We start from the raw sequence: 16,175 nt of genomic DNA on the forward strand, positions 1-16,175 counted from the left end.
CTCCCAAGCCACCCCTAGACCCTCCTGTGTACTTGGTGGCTGTCCCGGCTTTCAAAATGAAAGCCGCAATGTTCCGATGGTCACAATGTTCCTGATTGATGTTTCGATGTTTGAAAAAAAACATATTTAATAGAGATGAGCGGGTTCGGTTCTCCGAGAACTCCACGTGGTTTACACGGGTCCGAGGCAGCCTCGGTTCTTCCCGCCTGACTCGGAAAACCCGAACGAGGCAAAATGTCATCATCCCGCCGCCGGATTCTCACGAGATTCAGATTCCATATAAAGAGCTGCACGTCGCCGCCATTTTCACTTGTGCATTGTCGAGAGAGCGAGAGGACGTGGCTACGTTCTCTGAGTGGAAAGCTCAATATCAGCTCAATATCAGTGCTCAGTATCTGTGCTGCATTGTGGTGACCAGTATACTACAGTACAATAGTCCAGTGCTGCATCTCGCTGCTCAGTGTCAGTTCTAGTATCCTCATCAGTGCTCAGGATCAGTGCTCAGTATCTGTGCTGCATTGTGGTGACCAGTATACTACAGTACAATAGTCCAGTGCTGCATCTCGCTGCTCAGTGTCAGTTCTAGTATCCTCATCAGTGCTCATTGTCTTGCTGCTGCATTGTGGTGACCAGTTTACTACAGTACAATAGTCCAGTGCTGCATCTCGTTGCCCAGTGTCAGTTCTAGTGTCCTCATCAGTGCTCAGTATCACTACTCGTTGTCTTGTGCTGCATTGTGGTGACCAGTATACTACAGTACAATAGTCCAGTGCTGTTCTCGCTGCCCAGTGTCAGGTCTAGTATCCTCATCAGTGCTCAGTATCACTACTCCCATCAGAGGTGGTAGAGGCTAAGACTGTAGGGCAATTTAAACATGCTTGGGACAGGCATATGAATATCCTTACAAAGAATTAAGGTTAAAAAAGGGTTGAGATTGCCTAAAGGATAAAATAAAAAAGGGGCAGACTAGATGGGCCAAGTGGTTCTTATCTGCCGTCAAATTTTATGTTTCTATGTTACTCATTGTCTTGTGCTGCATTGTGGTGACCAGTATACTACAATACAATAGTCCAGTGCTGTTCTCGCTGCCCAGTGTCAGTTCTAGTATCCTCATCAGTGCTCAGTATTACTACTCATTGTCTTGTGCTGCATTGTGGTGACCAGTATACTACAGTACATTACTAATAGTCCAGTGTCTTGTGCTGCATCTTGCTGCTGTAGGGTGCTGTGGTAGTGTCCTGTCACTGTGCATAGGTCATCATCATTCCAGTCACAGTGGTATCTGGGGGTGACAATTCCAGAGGGCTTTTGTGCTGCTCACTAATACTAGTACAGTGTCTTGTGCTGCATCGCGCTGCTCAGTGTCAGTTCTCCGTAGTATCATCAGTGCTCAGTATAATCAGTGCTCAGTAAAATCAGAGCTCAGTATAATCAGTGATCAGTAAAATCAGTGCTCAGTAAAATCAGTGCTCAGTATAATCAGTGCTCAGTATAATCAGTGCTCAGTATATTCAGTGCTCAGTATAATCAGTGCACTGTTAGACGTGCGCCCGTTATCCGCCATTAGTGCAGTGGGATTTAGACAATTGATGAAGTTATTGTGTTCCCGGTACCAAATCCCATCTATATTCCACTTCACTAGGCAGGCGATAGCGAGATTTTGCCAATTAATTCCAGTGATTTGGATGTAGCATTACAGTGATTTTACCAATTAATATCAGTGATTTATAATTATTAATTACAGTGATCTTGCCAAATAATTCCAGTGATTTGGACGTAGCATTACAGTGATTTTACCAATTAATATCAGTGATTTATCATTATTAATTACAGTGATCTTGCCAAATAATTACAGTGATTTGGACATATAATTCCAGTTGGAATTGTTTGTGCCGCTTGGCTTAGTCATACAGCTACCTCATTGCACCTCTTCGACATCTTTGCATGAGGTGCTGTTTGGGGCCTAGTTTTTGAAAAGTGCCATCCTGTGTGACACTGCCATATGAGTCCAGGGGTACTGCTGTATTAGTCCTGGGGTACTGCCGTATAAGTCCAGCAATTGCATATTTTTTTTAAAGTGACTGGGGCGTGCTGGAGATGCTGTCAGTGGATCGAACAATTGCGGCCCACTCTTGACATTCAGCCACTGCGTGAGACTACTAGATGGGCCAGGTGGTTGTGTCGCTTGGCTTAGGCCTAGAGCAACCTCGGTGCACCTTTTTTTCGTCTTTGCATCATGTGCTGTTAGGGGCCTTTTTTTGATATCTGCAGTGCCACTCCTAGATGGGCCAGGTGTTTGTGCTTACCACTTGGGTCGCTTAGTCATCCAGTGACCTCGGTGCAACCTTTTAGCCTAAAAACAATATTGTGAGGTGTTTAGAATAGACTGGAAATGAGTGGAAATTATGGTTATTGAGGTTAATAATACTATAGGATCAAAATTACCCCCAAATTCTATGATTTAAGCTGTTTTTGAGGGTTTTTTGTAAAAAAAAAAACCCCACCTGAATCCAAAATGCACCCGAATCCAACAAAAATTCTTAAGGGAGGTTTTGCCAAAACACATCCGAATCCAAAACACGACCGCGGAACCGAATACAAAACCAAAACCCGAAAAATGCTAGCTGCACATCTCTAATATTTAAAAAAAAAAAAAAAACAATTTTTTTTTCTTTTCACTAAAATCATTTGGGATTCATGTTCTTCACCTAATTCACTCATAAAAAAACCCTGACAATTTTGGAGCGGTTTTTGGCTAAATAAATAGTCATTTAAGTGGTTAATCAACCTATAGTGGGTTCCGGTGATATCTGACACGTCGGTTGCTCCAAAGTCACTGGTTCGGGCTTTGACGATTTACATCAAGAGGACGGCTCGTCACAGAAAGACTGACTCGCTGTTTATCCTTTATGACGCTACGAAAATTGGATGTCCTGCTTCCAAGCAGTCCATTGCCCGTTGGCTACGGCTGACTATCCAACAGGCTTATTCTTCGGCAGTGTTGCTGCTACCGACTTCTATTTAGGCCCACTCCACTAGGTCGGTGGGTTCCTCCTGGGCGGCTGCCCATGGCGTCTCGGGCTTGCAGTTGTGCCGAGCTGCTACTTGGTCTGGTTTGAACACGTTTGTGAAGTTCTATACATTCGATACTTTGGGCGGTGATAACCTTCAGTTTGGTCAGGCAGTTTTGCAGGGGTCTCAGCACTCTCCCACTCGTACTGGGAGCTTTGGGACTTACCCATGGTACTAATAACATCCCAGTATCCCCTAAGACGTTAGAGAAAATAGGAATTTAATACCTACCGGTAATTCCTTTTCTCATAGTCCGTAGGGGATACTGGGCGCCCGCCTCAGTGCTTTCTGTTTCCTGCTTACCTGGTTGTAAGTTTTCTTGGTTGGGTCTGCTGTTGCTGTGTCAAAGAAAAGTGTATGGTTCTTGTATAGTACAGGAGCCAAAAAAGAAAAAAAGAAAGACTATGTGTCTCTTCTGGGGCACACTTTTATTGAAAATGATGTGGTCTTGTAATATTTAAAATATAACTTTTATTAGTGATCCTCTTAAAAACAGCTATGAGGCAAAGGACAGAATAATAGTAATAGTAATGATGGCAACAATTGTCATAAAGTTTGTCTATCCGAATGGAAATTAAATTTAATGATACAAATTAAACATGATAGCTCTTTAGGCGAAATTATGTATGTGTCTCTGATGTTAGAGAGAATAAATATATTGCCTTCTTCCAAATTTGTGATAAAATGAGATATACCTATAATAAGAATAGAAATATAGCGGAAGGAAGGGGTGTTATTCAATCTGATATGCCGGGCTCCACACTGATAATTTATTAAGATATAAAATTCCAAAATTTGAATAGAAAATAATACTTTGGTTCCAGGTCCTATGTCCTGGGTTTGGATATAAATACCTGCAGTACCAAGTATTCTTTGGTGGTCTCCCAAACAGGTACTGACCTGGCCCACAGTGCTTGGCTTCCAAGATCAGACGAGGTTGGGCATACTCAGTGTGGTTTGACCGCAGGTAGGTATATCCTGCTTGATGACACCTGGAACCAAGTATTAAGCTCTGAGAAATCCCAAAGTTTTTTTGATGAAATTACTGGATGCTCTTGAATCAAGATACTGGCAGTACCTGATATTCACTGATGGTCTCCAAAAACAGGTGCTTCCCCGGCCCCCTGGGCTGAACTTCAAAGAAAATGGAAGAGGTTGGGCCTCATCTGTATTGTTGACCTTGGGTAAATAAATAGCACCTGTGGCTGTGGGAGGTCAATGGGGAAACAGAAATCAGCTGGGGGCTGATAGGGTCTGATCTAAGGTATATATGTAGACTCCCCAAATTTTGCGAGGAGTACTGAGTAGATGATAGTGTGATACTGGTATGAAGAGATTGGAGTGTAGAAAAAATGGGTATGGGGAAGAGAGACAGAGAATCAGGTCTATGTTCAACACCACTTCTGCTTTTTTATCCTCTGTCTGAACATCGAATGAAAAAATGAGAGGGTGGTGAGAAACGACACTGAGACCGAAGAAAGGTAGAGGAACTCTTCTACTGTCCTGTCTTGTAGCAAAATGGTGCTCTGTTTACATACTGCATTGCAGAGCCACCCACATTGTTTAGACAGAATGAGAGGGAGTACCAGAAATTTCATGTGACTGGGAATGTTGCTGGAAATGTTGCAATATGGATAAAGATTCAAATAATTGTGATGAGTCACATGTTTGATCCAAAAATTTGGAGCAAAAAAATGTGTGATTAATAAGATATTAAATTCATGACTACTCAATACAGTCAGCAAAACAGAGGGGGGGGGGAGTGTTTAGGTGTTGGAAATCTGGTTATTGCAGTAAAAAAAAGTCACAAATCACTAGCCAAGAGAGATATGTAATCAAAGTTCTTGAAGAAATTATGATAACCAAAAACCAAAAAAAACCAAAAGAACAGGACTGAACCTTTGAGGAACCATGCATTGATTGTAAATGGGTATAAAAATAAATTGAAAATGAGTCCTGGACATAGGTGCGGCTTGCTAGTAAAACTGATATATTCCCATTGTTGCCATGTATCCCTGGTAGAAAAAATATATATAGATGTGTGTCGCTTTTGGATTACTTCCCTTGTCAAAAATATATATGTGTATAATCACACAATGGTAAATGAGAGACTTTGAGCAAAAAGGGTGGAGTTTACCAGGGGGATTGCGTCCGATGGGATGTCAGAAAAGTGTGCCCCAGAAGAGACACATAGTCTTTCTTTTTTTCTTTTTTGGCTCCTGTACTATACAAGAACCATACACTTTTCTTTGACTAGTTTACTGAACTATTTCTGGGAGCACCGCCAACCCAGTGCCAAATACTAATTATTTGTTCACTATATGGCCATATGTTGGTTTATTTTAGAGCTATAGCTTTAACTTATATCATTTAAAGTACCAAGCATTTATACTGAGAGATCCTGTGCAGACTCCACCAACCCGTTTCTAGTCTGCTGTTGCTGTCCCTGTTCCTGTTCTGGTTAGCGTTGCTATCCTTTTCTTAATGTTGTGTGTTGGTTCGTTACCTCACCTCTGTTGTTGTCTATTTTCCTTCTCTCAAAGTATGTCCGTCTCAGTTTTCCTAGACTGAGTCTGCAGGAGGGGCATAGAGGGGAGGAGCCAGCACACACTGAAGATTTCTTAAAGTGCCAGGCTCCATTGGACCCGATCTATACGCCATGGTACTAATAACATCCTAGTATCCCCTACGGACTACAAGAAAAGGAATTACCAGTAGGTATGAAATTCCTAATTTTTTACTTTTTATAAGAAAAATTCACAGTGATCAGCTGATCACACTGCCAGCTCCCCGCACAGCTTTCTCTGCTTAGGATTTTTTGGCATTAAATAAATACTGTATAAGGGGTCAATTCAGCTTAGGGGAGAATGGGACAAGTTGCCATTGCAACGCCGTATAATGCCGGCAACCTGATCTCACACTGGACTTGCTGATTTTTTTCCAACCCACAAACAAAAATCAGTAAATTTAATGGCACTGTAAGTATGGGGGCAAGAACATGCCGCACTGTATGTCTACATAGCAAGTCTGTATGGATATCATTCTCTCTCTGCTTACTTATTTAGAGAAGTCCATAACTCCTTACATGGGAACCTGCTGCAGAGAAGGGAAAGTGAAAGGGACTGACTCATTACATGCCGCTGTGTGCTGCGGGCCACTGCCACCCGCCGAGGAGCGCAGCGGCCACGGCGGGAAGGAGGAGGAGGGAGGTGGAGGAGGGAGCCGCAGCAGCGCAGTGTAATTGGTGGAGGCGCTGCTATCCCTCTCCTTCACCATAGGCTGTCCTCCTCCGCTGTGAATGCTGGGAAGCGCTTCCCTCATCACAGCGGCGGCGGGCAGCCTATGGTGAAGGAGAGGGACAGCTGCAGCGGCACCTCCACCAATTACACTGAGCTGCTGTGGCTCCCTCCTCCACCTCCCTCCTCCTCCTTCTCCCCTGCCCGAGATCATCATCTGCCAGAAGCTGCTGCACCGAGGAGCCTGACTGCCAGCGGAGACAGTAAGTATAATTTATTCTTTCTTTCTCTGACGTCCTAGTGGATGCTGGGACTCCGTAAGGACCATGGGGATATAGCGGCTCCGCAGGAGACAGGGCACAAAATAAAAGCTTAAGGATCAGGTGGTGTGCACTGGCTCCTCCCCCTATGACCCTCCTCCAAGCCTCAGTTAGATTTTTGTGCCCGGCCGAGAAGGGTGCAATCTAGGTGGCTCTCCTGAGCTGCTTAGAATAAAAGTTTTTATTTTTATTTTCAGTGAGTCCTGCTGGCAACAGGCTCACTGCATCGTGGGACTAAGGGGAGAAGAAACGGACTCACCTGAGTGCAGAGTGGATCGGGTTTCTTAGGCTACTGGACACTAGCTCCAGAGGGACGATCACAGGTTCAGCCTGGATGGGTCACCGGAGCCGCGCCGCCGTCCCCCTTACAGAGCCAGAAGAGACGAAGAGGTCCGGTGAAATCGGCGGCAGAAGACATCCTGTCTTCAGACTAAGGTAGCGCACAGCACCGCAGCTGTGCGCCATTGCTCTCAGCACACTTCACACTCCGGTCACTGAGGGTGCAGGGCGCTGGGGGGGGAGCGCCCTGAGACGCAATATAACAGAATACCTTAGGTGGCAAAACAGAATACATCACATATAGCTCCTGGGCTATATGGATGTATTTTAATCCCCTGCCATTTTACACAAAAAAGCGGGAGATAAGGACGTCGTGAAGGGGCGGAGCCTATCTCCTCGGCACACAAGCGCCATTTTCCCTCACAGCTCCGCTGGAAGGACGGCTCCCTGACTCTCCCCTGCAGTCCTGCTTCAGAATCAGGGTAAAAAAGAGAAGGGGGGGCATTGTTGGCAGCAAATAACAATAATTAACAGCAGCTATAAGGGAATAACACTTATATAAGGTTATCCCTGTATATATATATATAGCGCTGGGTGTGTGCTGGCAGACTCTCCCTCTGTCTCTCCAAAGGGCTAAGTGGGGTCCTGTCCTCTATCAGAGCATTCCCGGTGTGTGTGTGCTGTGTGTCGGTACGCGTGTGTCGACATGTATGAGGAGGAAAATTATGTGGAGGCGGAGCAGTTGCCTGCGTTGGTGATGTCACCCCCTAGGGAGTCGACACCTGACTGGATGATTGTATTTAAACAATTAAGTGATAATGTCAGCAATTTGAAAAAAACTGTTGACGACATGAGACAGCCGGCAAATCAGTTAGTGCCTGTCCAGGCGTCTCAGACACCGTCAGGGGCGCTAAAACGCCCGTTACCTCAGTGGGTCGACACAGACCCTGACACAGATACTGAGTCTAGTGTCGACGGTGACGAGACAAACGTAATGTCCAGTAGGGCCACACGTTACATGATCACGGCAATGAAAGAGGCATTGAACCTTTCTGACACTACAAGTACCACAAAGAAGGGTATTATGTGGGGTGAGAAAAAACTACCAATATTTTTTCCTGAGTCAGAGGAAATAAATGAGGTGTGTGAAAAAGCGTGGGTTTCTCCCGATAAAAAAACAGCTAATTTCTAAAAAATTATTAGCATTATATCCTTTCCCGCCAGAGGTTAGGGCGCGTTGGGAAACACCCCCTAGGGTAGATAAGGCGCTCACACGTTTATCTAAACAAGTAGCGTTACCGTCTCCTGATACGGCTACCCTCAAAGAACCAGCTGATAGAAGGCTGGAAAATATCCTAAAAAGTATATACACACATACTGGTGTTATACTGCGACCAGCAATCGCCTCAGCCTGGATGTGCAGTGCTGGAGTCGCATGGTCGGATTCCCTGACTGAGAATATTGATACCCTGGATAGGGACAATATTTTGTTAACTATAGAACATTTAAAGGATGCATTATTATATATGCGTGATGCACAGAGGGATATTTGCACCCTGGCATCAAGAGTAAGTGCTATGTCCATCTCTGCCAGAAGAGCGTTGTGGACGCGACAGTGGTCAGGGGATGCGGATTCCAAACGGCACATGGAAGTATTGCCGTATAAAGGGGAGGAGTTATTTGGGGCTGGTCTATCGGACCTGGTGGCCACGGCAACGGCTGGAAAATCCACCTTTTTACCCCAGGTCACTCCACATCAGCAGAAAAAGACACCGTCTTTTCAATCTCAGTCCTTTCGTTCCCATAAGTACAAGCGAGCAAAAGGCCACTCCTTTCTGCCCCGGGGCAGAGGAAGAGGAAAAAGACTGCACCATGCAGCCGCTTCCCAAGAGCAGAAGCCCTCCCCTGCTTCTGCCAAGTCTTCAGCATGACGCTGGGGCTTTACAAGCAGACTCAGATATGGTGGGGGCCCGTCTCAAAAATTTCAACGCGCAGTGGGCTCACTCGCAAGTGGATCCCTGGATTCTACAGGTAGTATCGCAGGGGTACAAACTGGAATTCGAGGCGTTTCCCCCTCATCGTTTCCTGAAGTCTGCTTTACCAAAGTCTCCCTCCGACAGGGAGGCAGTTCTAGAAGCCATTCACAAGCTGTATTCCCAGCAGGTGATAATCAAGGTACCCCTCCTGCAACAAGGAAAGGGGTATTATTCCACGCTGTTTGTGGTACCGAAGCCGGACGGCTCGGTGAGACCAATTTTAAATCTGAAATCCTTGAACACTTACATAAAAAGGTTCAAATTCAAGATGGAGTCACTCAGAGCAGTGATAGCGAACCTGGAAGAAGGGGACTATATGGTGTCTCTGGACATCAAAGATGCTTATCTCCACGTCCCGATATACCCTTCTCACCAAGGGTACCTCAGGTTTGTAGTACAAAACTGTCATTATCAGTTTCAGACGCTGCCGTTTGGATTGTCCACGGCACCTCGGGTCTTTACCAAGGTAATGGCCGAAATGATGATTCTTCTACGAAGAAAAGGCATTTCAATTATCCCTTACTTGGACGATCTCCTGATAAGGGCAAGATCCAGGGAACAGTTAGAAGTCGGAGTAGCACTATCTCAGGTAGTGTTACGTCAGCACGGGTGGATTCTAAATATTCCAAAATCGCAGCTGATTCCAACGACACGTCTACTGTTCCTAGGAATGATTCTGGACACAGTCCAGAAGAAGGTGTTTCTCCCGGAGGAGAAGGCCAGGGAGTTATCCGAGCTAGTCAGGAACCTCCTAAAACCAGGACAGGTCTCAGTGCATCAGTGCACGAGGGTCCTGGGGAAAATGGTGGCTTCTTACGAAGCGATTCCATTCGGAAGATTCCATGCAAGAACATTTCAGTGGGATCTACTGGACAAATGGTCCGGATCGCATCTGCAGATGCATCAGCGGATAACCCTGTCGCCAAGGACAAGGGTGTCTCTCCTGTGGTGGCTGCAGAGTGCTCATCTACTAGAGGGCCGCAGATTTGGCATTCAGGATTGGATCCTGGTAACCACGGATGCCAGCCTGAGAGGCTGGGGAGCAGTCACACAGGGAAGGAATTTCCAGGGCCTGTGGTCAAGCTTGGAAACGTCTCTTCATATAAACATTCTGGAACTAAGGGCCATTTACAATGCCCTAAGTCAAGCAAAACCTCTGCTTCAGGGTCAGGCGGTGTTGATCCAATCGGACAACATCACGTCAGTCGCCCACGTAAACAGACAGGGCGGCACGAGAAGCAGGAGGGCAATGGCAGAAGCTGCAAGGATTCTTCGCTGGGCGGAAAATCATGTGATAGCACTGTCAGCAGTATTCATTCCGGGAGTGGACAACTGGGAAACAGACTTCCTCAGCAGACACGACCTTCACCCGGGAGAGTGGGGACTTCACCCAGAAGTCTTCCACCTGATTGTAAACCGTTGGGAAAAACCAAAGGTGGACATGATGGCGTCACGTCTAAACAAAAAACTGGACAGATATTGCGCCAGGTCAAGGGACCCTCAGGCAATAGCAGGGACGCTCTGGTAACGCCGTGGGTGTACCAGTCAGTGTATGTGTTCCCTCCTCTGCCTCTCATACCAAAAGTACTGAGAATCATAAGAAGGAGAGGAGTAAGAACTATACTCGTGGTTCCGGATTGGCCAAGACGGACTTGGTACCCGGAACTTCAAGAGATGCTCACGGACGAACCGTGGCCTCTACCTCTAAGAAAGGACCTGCTACTGCAGGGGCCTTGTCTGTTCCAAGACTTACCGCGGCTGCGTTTGACGGCATGGCGGTTGAACGCCGGATCCTGAGGGAAAAAGGCATTCCAGAAGAAGTCATCCCTACTCTGGTCAAAGCCAGGAAGGACGTAACCGCAAAACATTATCACCGCATTTGGCGTAAATATGTTGCGTGGTGTGAGGCCAAGAAGGCCCCTACAGAGGAATTTCAACTGGGTCGTTTCCTTCATTTCCTGCAAACAGGACTGTCTATGGGCCTAAAATTAGGGTCCATTAAGGTTCAAATTTCGGCCCTGTCGATTTTCTTCCAGAAAGAACTGGCTTCAGTACCTGAAGTTCAGACATTTGTAAAAGGGGTGCTGCACATACAGCCTCCTTTTGTGCCTCCAGTGGCACCTTGGGATCTCAATGTGGTGTTGAGTTTTCTAAAGTCACATTGGTTTGAACCACTTTCCACTGTGGACTTAAAATATCTCACATGGAAGGTGTCGATGCTGTTAGCCTTGGCTTCAGCCAGGCGTGTGTCAGAATTGGCGGCTTTATCATATAAAAGCCCTTACTTGATATTTCATTCTGACAGGGCGGAATTGAGGACTCGTCCTCAATTTCTACCTAAGGTGGTTTCTGCATTTCACATGAACCAACCTATTGTGGTACCTGCGGCTACCAGGGACTTAGAGGACTCTAAGTTGCTTGACGTTGTCAGGGCCTTGAAAATATATGTTTCCAGGACGGCTGGAGTCAGAAAATCTGACTCGCTGTTTATCCTGTATGCACCCAACAAGCTGGGTGCTCCTGCTTCTAAGCAGACGATTGCTCGTTGGATTTGTAGTACAATTCAGCTTGCACATTCTGTGGCAGGATTGCCACAGCCAAAATCAGTAAAAGCCCATTCCACAAGGAAGGTGGGCTCATCTTGGGCGGCTGCCCGAGGGGTCTCGGCTTTACAACTTTGCCGAGCAGCTACTTGGTCAGGGGCAAACACGTTTGCTAAATTCTACAAATTTGATACCCTGGCTGAGGAGGACCTGGAGTTCTCTCATTCGGTGCTGCAGAGTCATCCGCACTCTCCCGCCCGTTTGGGAGCTTTGGTATAATCCCCATGGTCCTTACGGAGTCCCAGCATCCACTAGGACATCAGAGAAAATAAGATTTTACTTACCGATAAATCTATTTCTCGTAGTCCGTAGTGGATGCTGGGCGCCCATCCCTAGTGCGGATTGTCTGCAATACTTGTATATAGTTATTGTTACAAAAATTCGGGTTATTATTGTTGTGAGCCATCTTTTCAGAGGCTCCTTTGCGTTTATCATACTGTTAACTGGGTTCAGATCACAAGTTGTACGGTGTGATTGGTGTGGCTGGTATGAGTCTTACCCGGGATTCAATATCCTTCCTTATTATGTACGCTCGTCCGGGCACAGTATCCTAACTGAGGCTTGGAGGAGGGTCATAGGGGGAGGAGCCAGTGCACACCACCTGATCCTTAAGCTTTTATTTTGTGCCCTGTCTCCTGCGGAGCCGCTATATCCCCATGGTCCTTACGGAGTCCCAGCATCCACTACGGACTACGAGAAATAGATTTATCGGTAAGTAAAATCTTATTTTCTATATATTCTGTCTGTCTGACGTTATGTGTAAAAAGGGGGACGCTGTCTGACGTTATGTGTAAAAAGGGGGACGCTGTCTCCGGTTATGTGTAAAAAGGGGAACGCTGTATGCCGTTATGTATAAAAAGGGGGACGCTGTCTGCCGTAATGTGTAAAAAGGGGGACGCTGTCTGCCGTAATGTGTGAACAGGAGGACGCTGTCTGCCATAAGGTGTAAGAGGGGCTCTACCTGGTGCAGTGGCGCTACTGTGCGGCGTAATTTGAATAATGAAGACTACTGTGCACCGTTATATGAATTGGTATTATTTTGTGGCCACGCCCCTATATTTTTTGTGCACGCCGACGGCGCACACTGCCCCTGTTTTACATAGAGGGGGGTGGGGGCTCCGATGCCGTTTCTTGCACACAGCGCTAAAATGTCTAGTTACGGCACTGTTGCTAGGTATCCATTTCTCTGGCCCTGAGCAGGTCCCCCTCACCAGATCCTCTCCAGGGGTGAGGGGGTGGACTTGGATGGGATGAGGGGGGGGTCCCAATGCATTTTGTCGCCCCTGGGTCCACCGCTCGCTAGATCCGCCACTGGTGCACACATATAACCCCTTCCGGTCAAGTGGGTCCCGTTGGGCGGGACCTGCTTGGCCGCTGTGTGGCCCTAATAACATGCGAATAACAATGGCCTACAATAACAGGCTAATGCTGCTCCTCACCTCTATGGGAGGAATTCAAGTGTTTTGTGCACCAGCGGCCACTAGATGGTCCCCAATGGAGCAATCCAAGTGTTGCTTCATTCAGGCGCGCACAGCAGCCGGCACTGACATTATGCTGTTCCGTCATTTTGATGGGCTGGCAACTAGTATTTATCATAACCATGAATCAGCCACAATCTATTTCAAGTAAGTGTTTGTATTGTGGTCATTGTCATTTTTGTAGTTATAGTATTTTCATTGTAGTGATGTGGCTACTTTTAAGCTTCATATTTTAATGCAGAGGATGTAGTTACACATTGATGCAATTGTTTTTAAGTTTTGTTTTTTAACCAGCCTATCCTTTTAATTACTAGCTGAACATTTGTATATTCAGCTATCACACATATGTCAGGACTGCTCTCTTAATGTCTGATTGCCTGCACCTGTGTTGAAATATCTTTCTTCTACATTAACCTATTCAAAATATGTGCCGGCGATCATACATTAAGAGAAAAGTCCAGAAGCAGAGCATTTTGGAGTGGGTCATGTCGCGAGGTATGCATAGGGGAATAGAGAATTAGTTCACCCTTTCACCATTAATACATTTATTTTTTACATTATTTTTATATTTTATTATTCCTAAATTGTTTGTTTTAATTTCCTATCATCAATACTTCTCGATTCACTTTAATAACCAATCAGTAGTGACTGTGGGGTTTATTAGAGCTGATTGCATTTGCTTTGTAAACAAATGCAAAAATAAACGCATCTAACATGTTGGGCAAGATGCATCTCAAGATGTGTCAGGTATAACAATTATGTAATGGTGTGCCATATTTGCAAGAGAAAATATAGATAATCATTAGCAAACTAATACTTTGGTCATTTCATTCACCAGATTGATGGCCTGCTTCTCCCCCTGGGACTTACAACAGGCGGTGGCTCCGGAGTATGAACATCAGGTGGTGACACCACAGTGAATTTAGCCCCCAGCGTCTCTTCCTCAGTACAGCCATTGTTGTCTCCATTCTAGCTCCGACTCCCACTTCGCATGACGGAGGTGGGCCAGCCATTCACAATTATTATATCCATGTGGAAGTTTTATTTGCAATGTAAAAAAAAAAAGTAATAATTCAAATAATTGTTGTTTTCCCCTTTTAAAAAACAAATGGGAATCGGCTTGCCTGCTATAGTACAAATGTGTAAATGCCATTAAGTAATGTGAATAGGGCTTGATGTAATTGTAGCCACCACACTAATGTTTGAAGTAAAGCTCAAGGCTCAATATGCAAGCAGCCAATCAAAAGCAGCTATGCATCTCTGCTGGTAGTCATCATTAACATCACTGCATATCACTACCAGGGCAAGCCCAGGTGCTGGGGTGCATGGTCACTGGAGGGGAGTGGCTATGCTCCATTATGACGTACTATTAATCATGCATGCTGCTGTGAATCGTTGGTGCATACTACACAGGGGAGCGTGGTCTTCCCGTCTCTTGATAATAGTAAGCATACTATACATATTATTGCATGAGATAACATTTGTGTATGCATAATAAGGAACACTGATAAAAGGTTGGCTATATATACACTTGTATTGTGCATTAAAATATACAGCAAATATATATTTCCAACATTTCTAATGCTAAATTAATTTCCATTGTTTTTTTCATCATTATTTTCCTTCATTCTTCAGTTTAATAAAAACAATGATGCTTTCCAAGATGCTAAGAACACATAATAGCTGCTTGTAAACTGCACATCATTCCTGGGGATAAGGAAACTGCATTATCTTCTGTTAGAAACTGCCCACGTAGTCTAGGAAACAAGACCTGCCAATAGAATAGGCCTAGTATGTTACCTCATCAATGTACAGAGACAAATAAATGCGCAAGCCATTGTATCAGAAAAGGTGCAATATATTTAAGTATATTTAAGTTTGCAATGTATACCATTCAAATTATTCTTGTTATGCCAAGATTTCCCCATAAAGGGTTAGGCAACGCGTGTCTTTCCAGCGGCCATTGACTCCAGGTATGGGAGCATGGTAAGGACACCGGTTGCCTATCCCTAAGCCTAATACCATAATAGTATAGCAACAAAAATGGCAGATACATTCTTTATTGGCATGATAATGCTCCACCCTTAACCATTCTGAATTACTGCAGTGCTAACGCATGCAATGAAAAGTATTTTGTTATATAAAGGAGAAAGTAAGAAGATGAAATTTAGGACAAGTACTTGTTGTGTGTGTTGGATTAAATATAAACACTTTCACAGGTTTATATGTAACCATCTGTGTATATACGTTGGATTCTTTAAGTTATTATTCTCAGGGCTTATAAAACTTTATAAAACTGGCCCCGTCTCTTGATTTAGTATTTAGATTGCCTCTAAACACACACACACAAAATACAGATATTACTGACAAATCCAAACCAATGCTGAAACTCTAAAAGCTGATATTTTGTTTTTCTTAGGGAAATACAGAAGGCGCAAACCCCAACTGTATACGTCAACAAAAAAAGTACTTTCAAATGCCTTTATCAAAGTTTATGATTTGTAACTTTGTGGGTGTATTGTGTGGCCCTATGGGGCTGTGCTGATCTTGCGAGGAGAAGTCAGAAGCCCAGAACTGGTGAGACACAGTCCTTCCCAACACACCAGAAACCATTCTCTTGCTATCAAATTGATTGCTCTTAGATAAGCCATTCCTTTTTACTTTCATCAATGGTCTCAGTGAAGTTGGGGTCGTTGTTTATAATGGCTGCATCAGCATTGTCAGCAGATTCAGCTCCCTTGGCTTCATTTGTGTGGTAGGTTCCTTTGTGGCGGAACATGTAGCGTATCAAAAACACCAAAGTGCAGAGTATAGTGAAGATCACCACTGCAATGATTCCTGCAGGAAAATAAGCATAATACAAAGTTATTGGTAAAATGACAATGCAATAATGTTTCTGAACATATTATATAACAGACTTCAGGGGGTATCCAATTAGCCCCAATGCCGTTTCGGCGATTAAAATGGCAGAATATAGCAATTAATGACCGATGATCATTATAACGGTATCCAATTAGAGGCTGATTTGATACATTGAAACTGGCCTGCGATCACGCAAAAACACATGGAATCCCATGTGTTATCAGCTCCGGCAGGCCACTAATCATGGACTATGCTTCAGATGCCTGAAGCATTATCCCCAATAAATAAT

General features: G+C 44.8%; 1 protein-coding gene and 1 long non-coding RNA gene across 4 annotated transcripts in view; one reads left to right on the forward strand and one right to left on the reverse strand.

Moving 5' to 3' along the window:
* LOC134927662 (uncharacterized) overlaps nucleotides 1-16,175 on the forward strand; it is a 40,661-nt gene that overhangs the window by 13,151 nt on the left and 11,335 nt on the right. The window contains exon 2 of the long non-coding RNA XR_010177701.1: nucleotides 13,863-14,024. This is a non-coding gene — a long non-coding RNA (uncharacterized LOC134927662). The remainder of the gene's footprint in view (nucleotides 1-13,862; nucleotides 14,025-16,175) is intronic.
* Nucleotides 14,540-16,175, reverse strand: part of CNTNAP2 (contactin associated protein 2) — a 2,955,022-nt gene continuing 2,953,386 nt past the window's right edge. Inside the window, exons 24-25 of one of the 3 annotated variants that reach the window (XM_063922438.1) lie at nucleotides 15,686-15,862; nucleotides 14,540-14,795 (exon numbers count right to left, since the gene is read on the reverse strand). In XM_063922438.1, the coding sequence (XP_063778508.1) occupies nucleotides 14,782-14,795; nucleotides 15,686-15,862 (191 nt within the window). In that variant the 3' untranslated portion in view covers nucleotides 14,540-14,781. Of the gene's footprint in view, nucleotides 14,796-14,861; nucleotides 15,863-16,175 lie in introns of those variants that run through there. The other 2 variants (XM_063922437.1, XM_063922439.1) reach the window with 2 other exon arrangements.

This window comes from Pseudophryne corroboree, chromosome 5 (genome assembly GCF_028390025.1).
Source record: "Pseudophryne corroboree isolate aPseCor3 chromosome 5, aPseCor3.hap2, whole genome shotgun sequence".
Lineage (NCBI taxonomy): Eukaryota > Metazoa > Chordata > Amphibia > Anura > Myobatrachidae > Pseudophryne > Pseudophryne corroboree.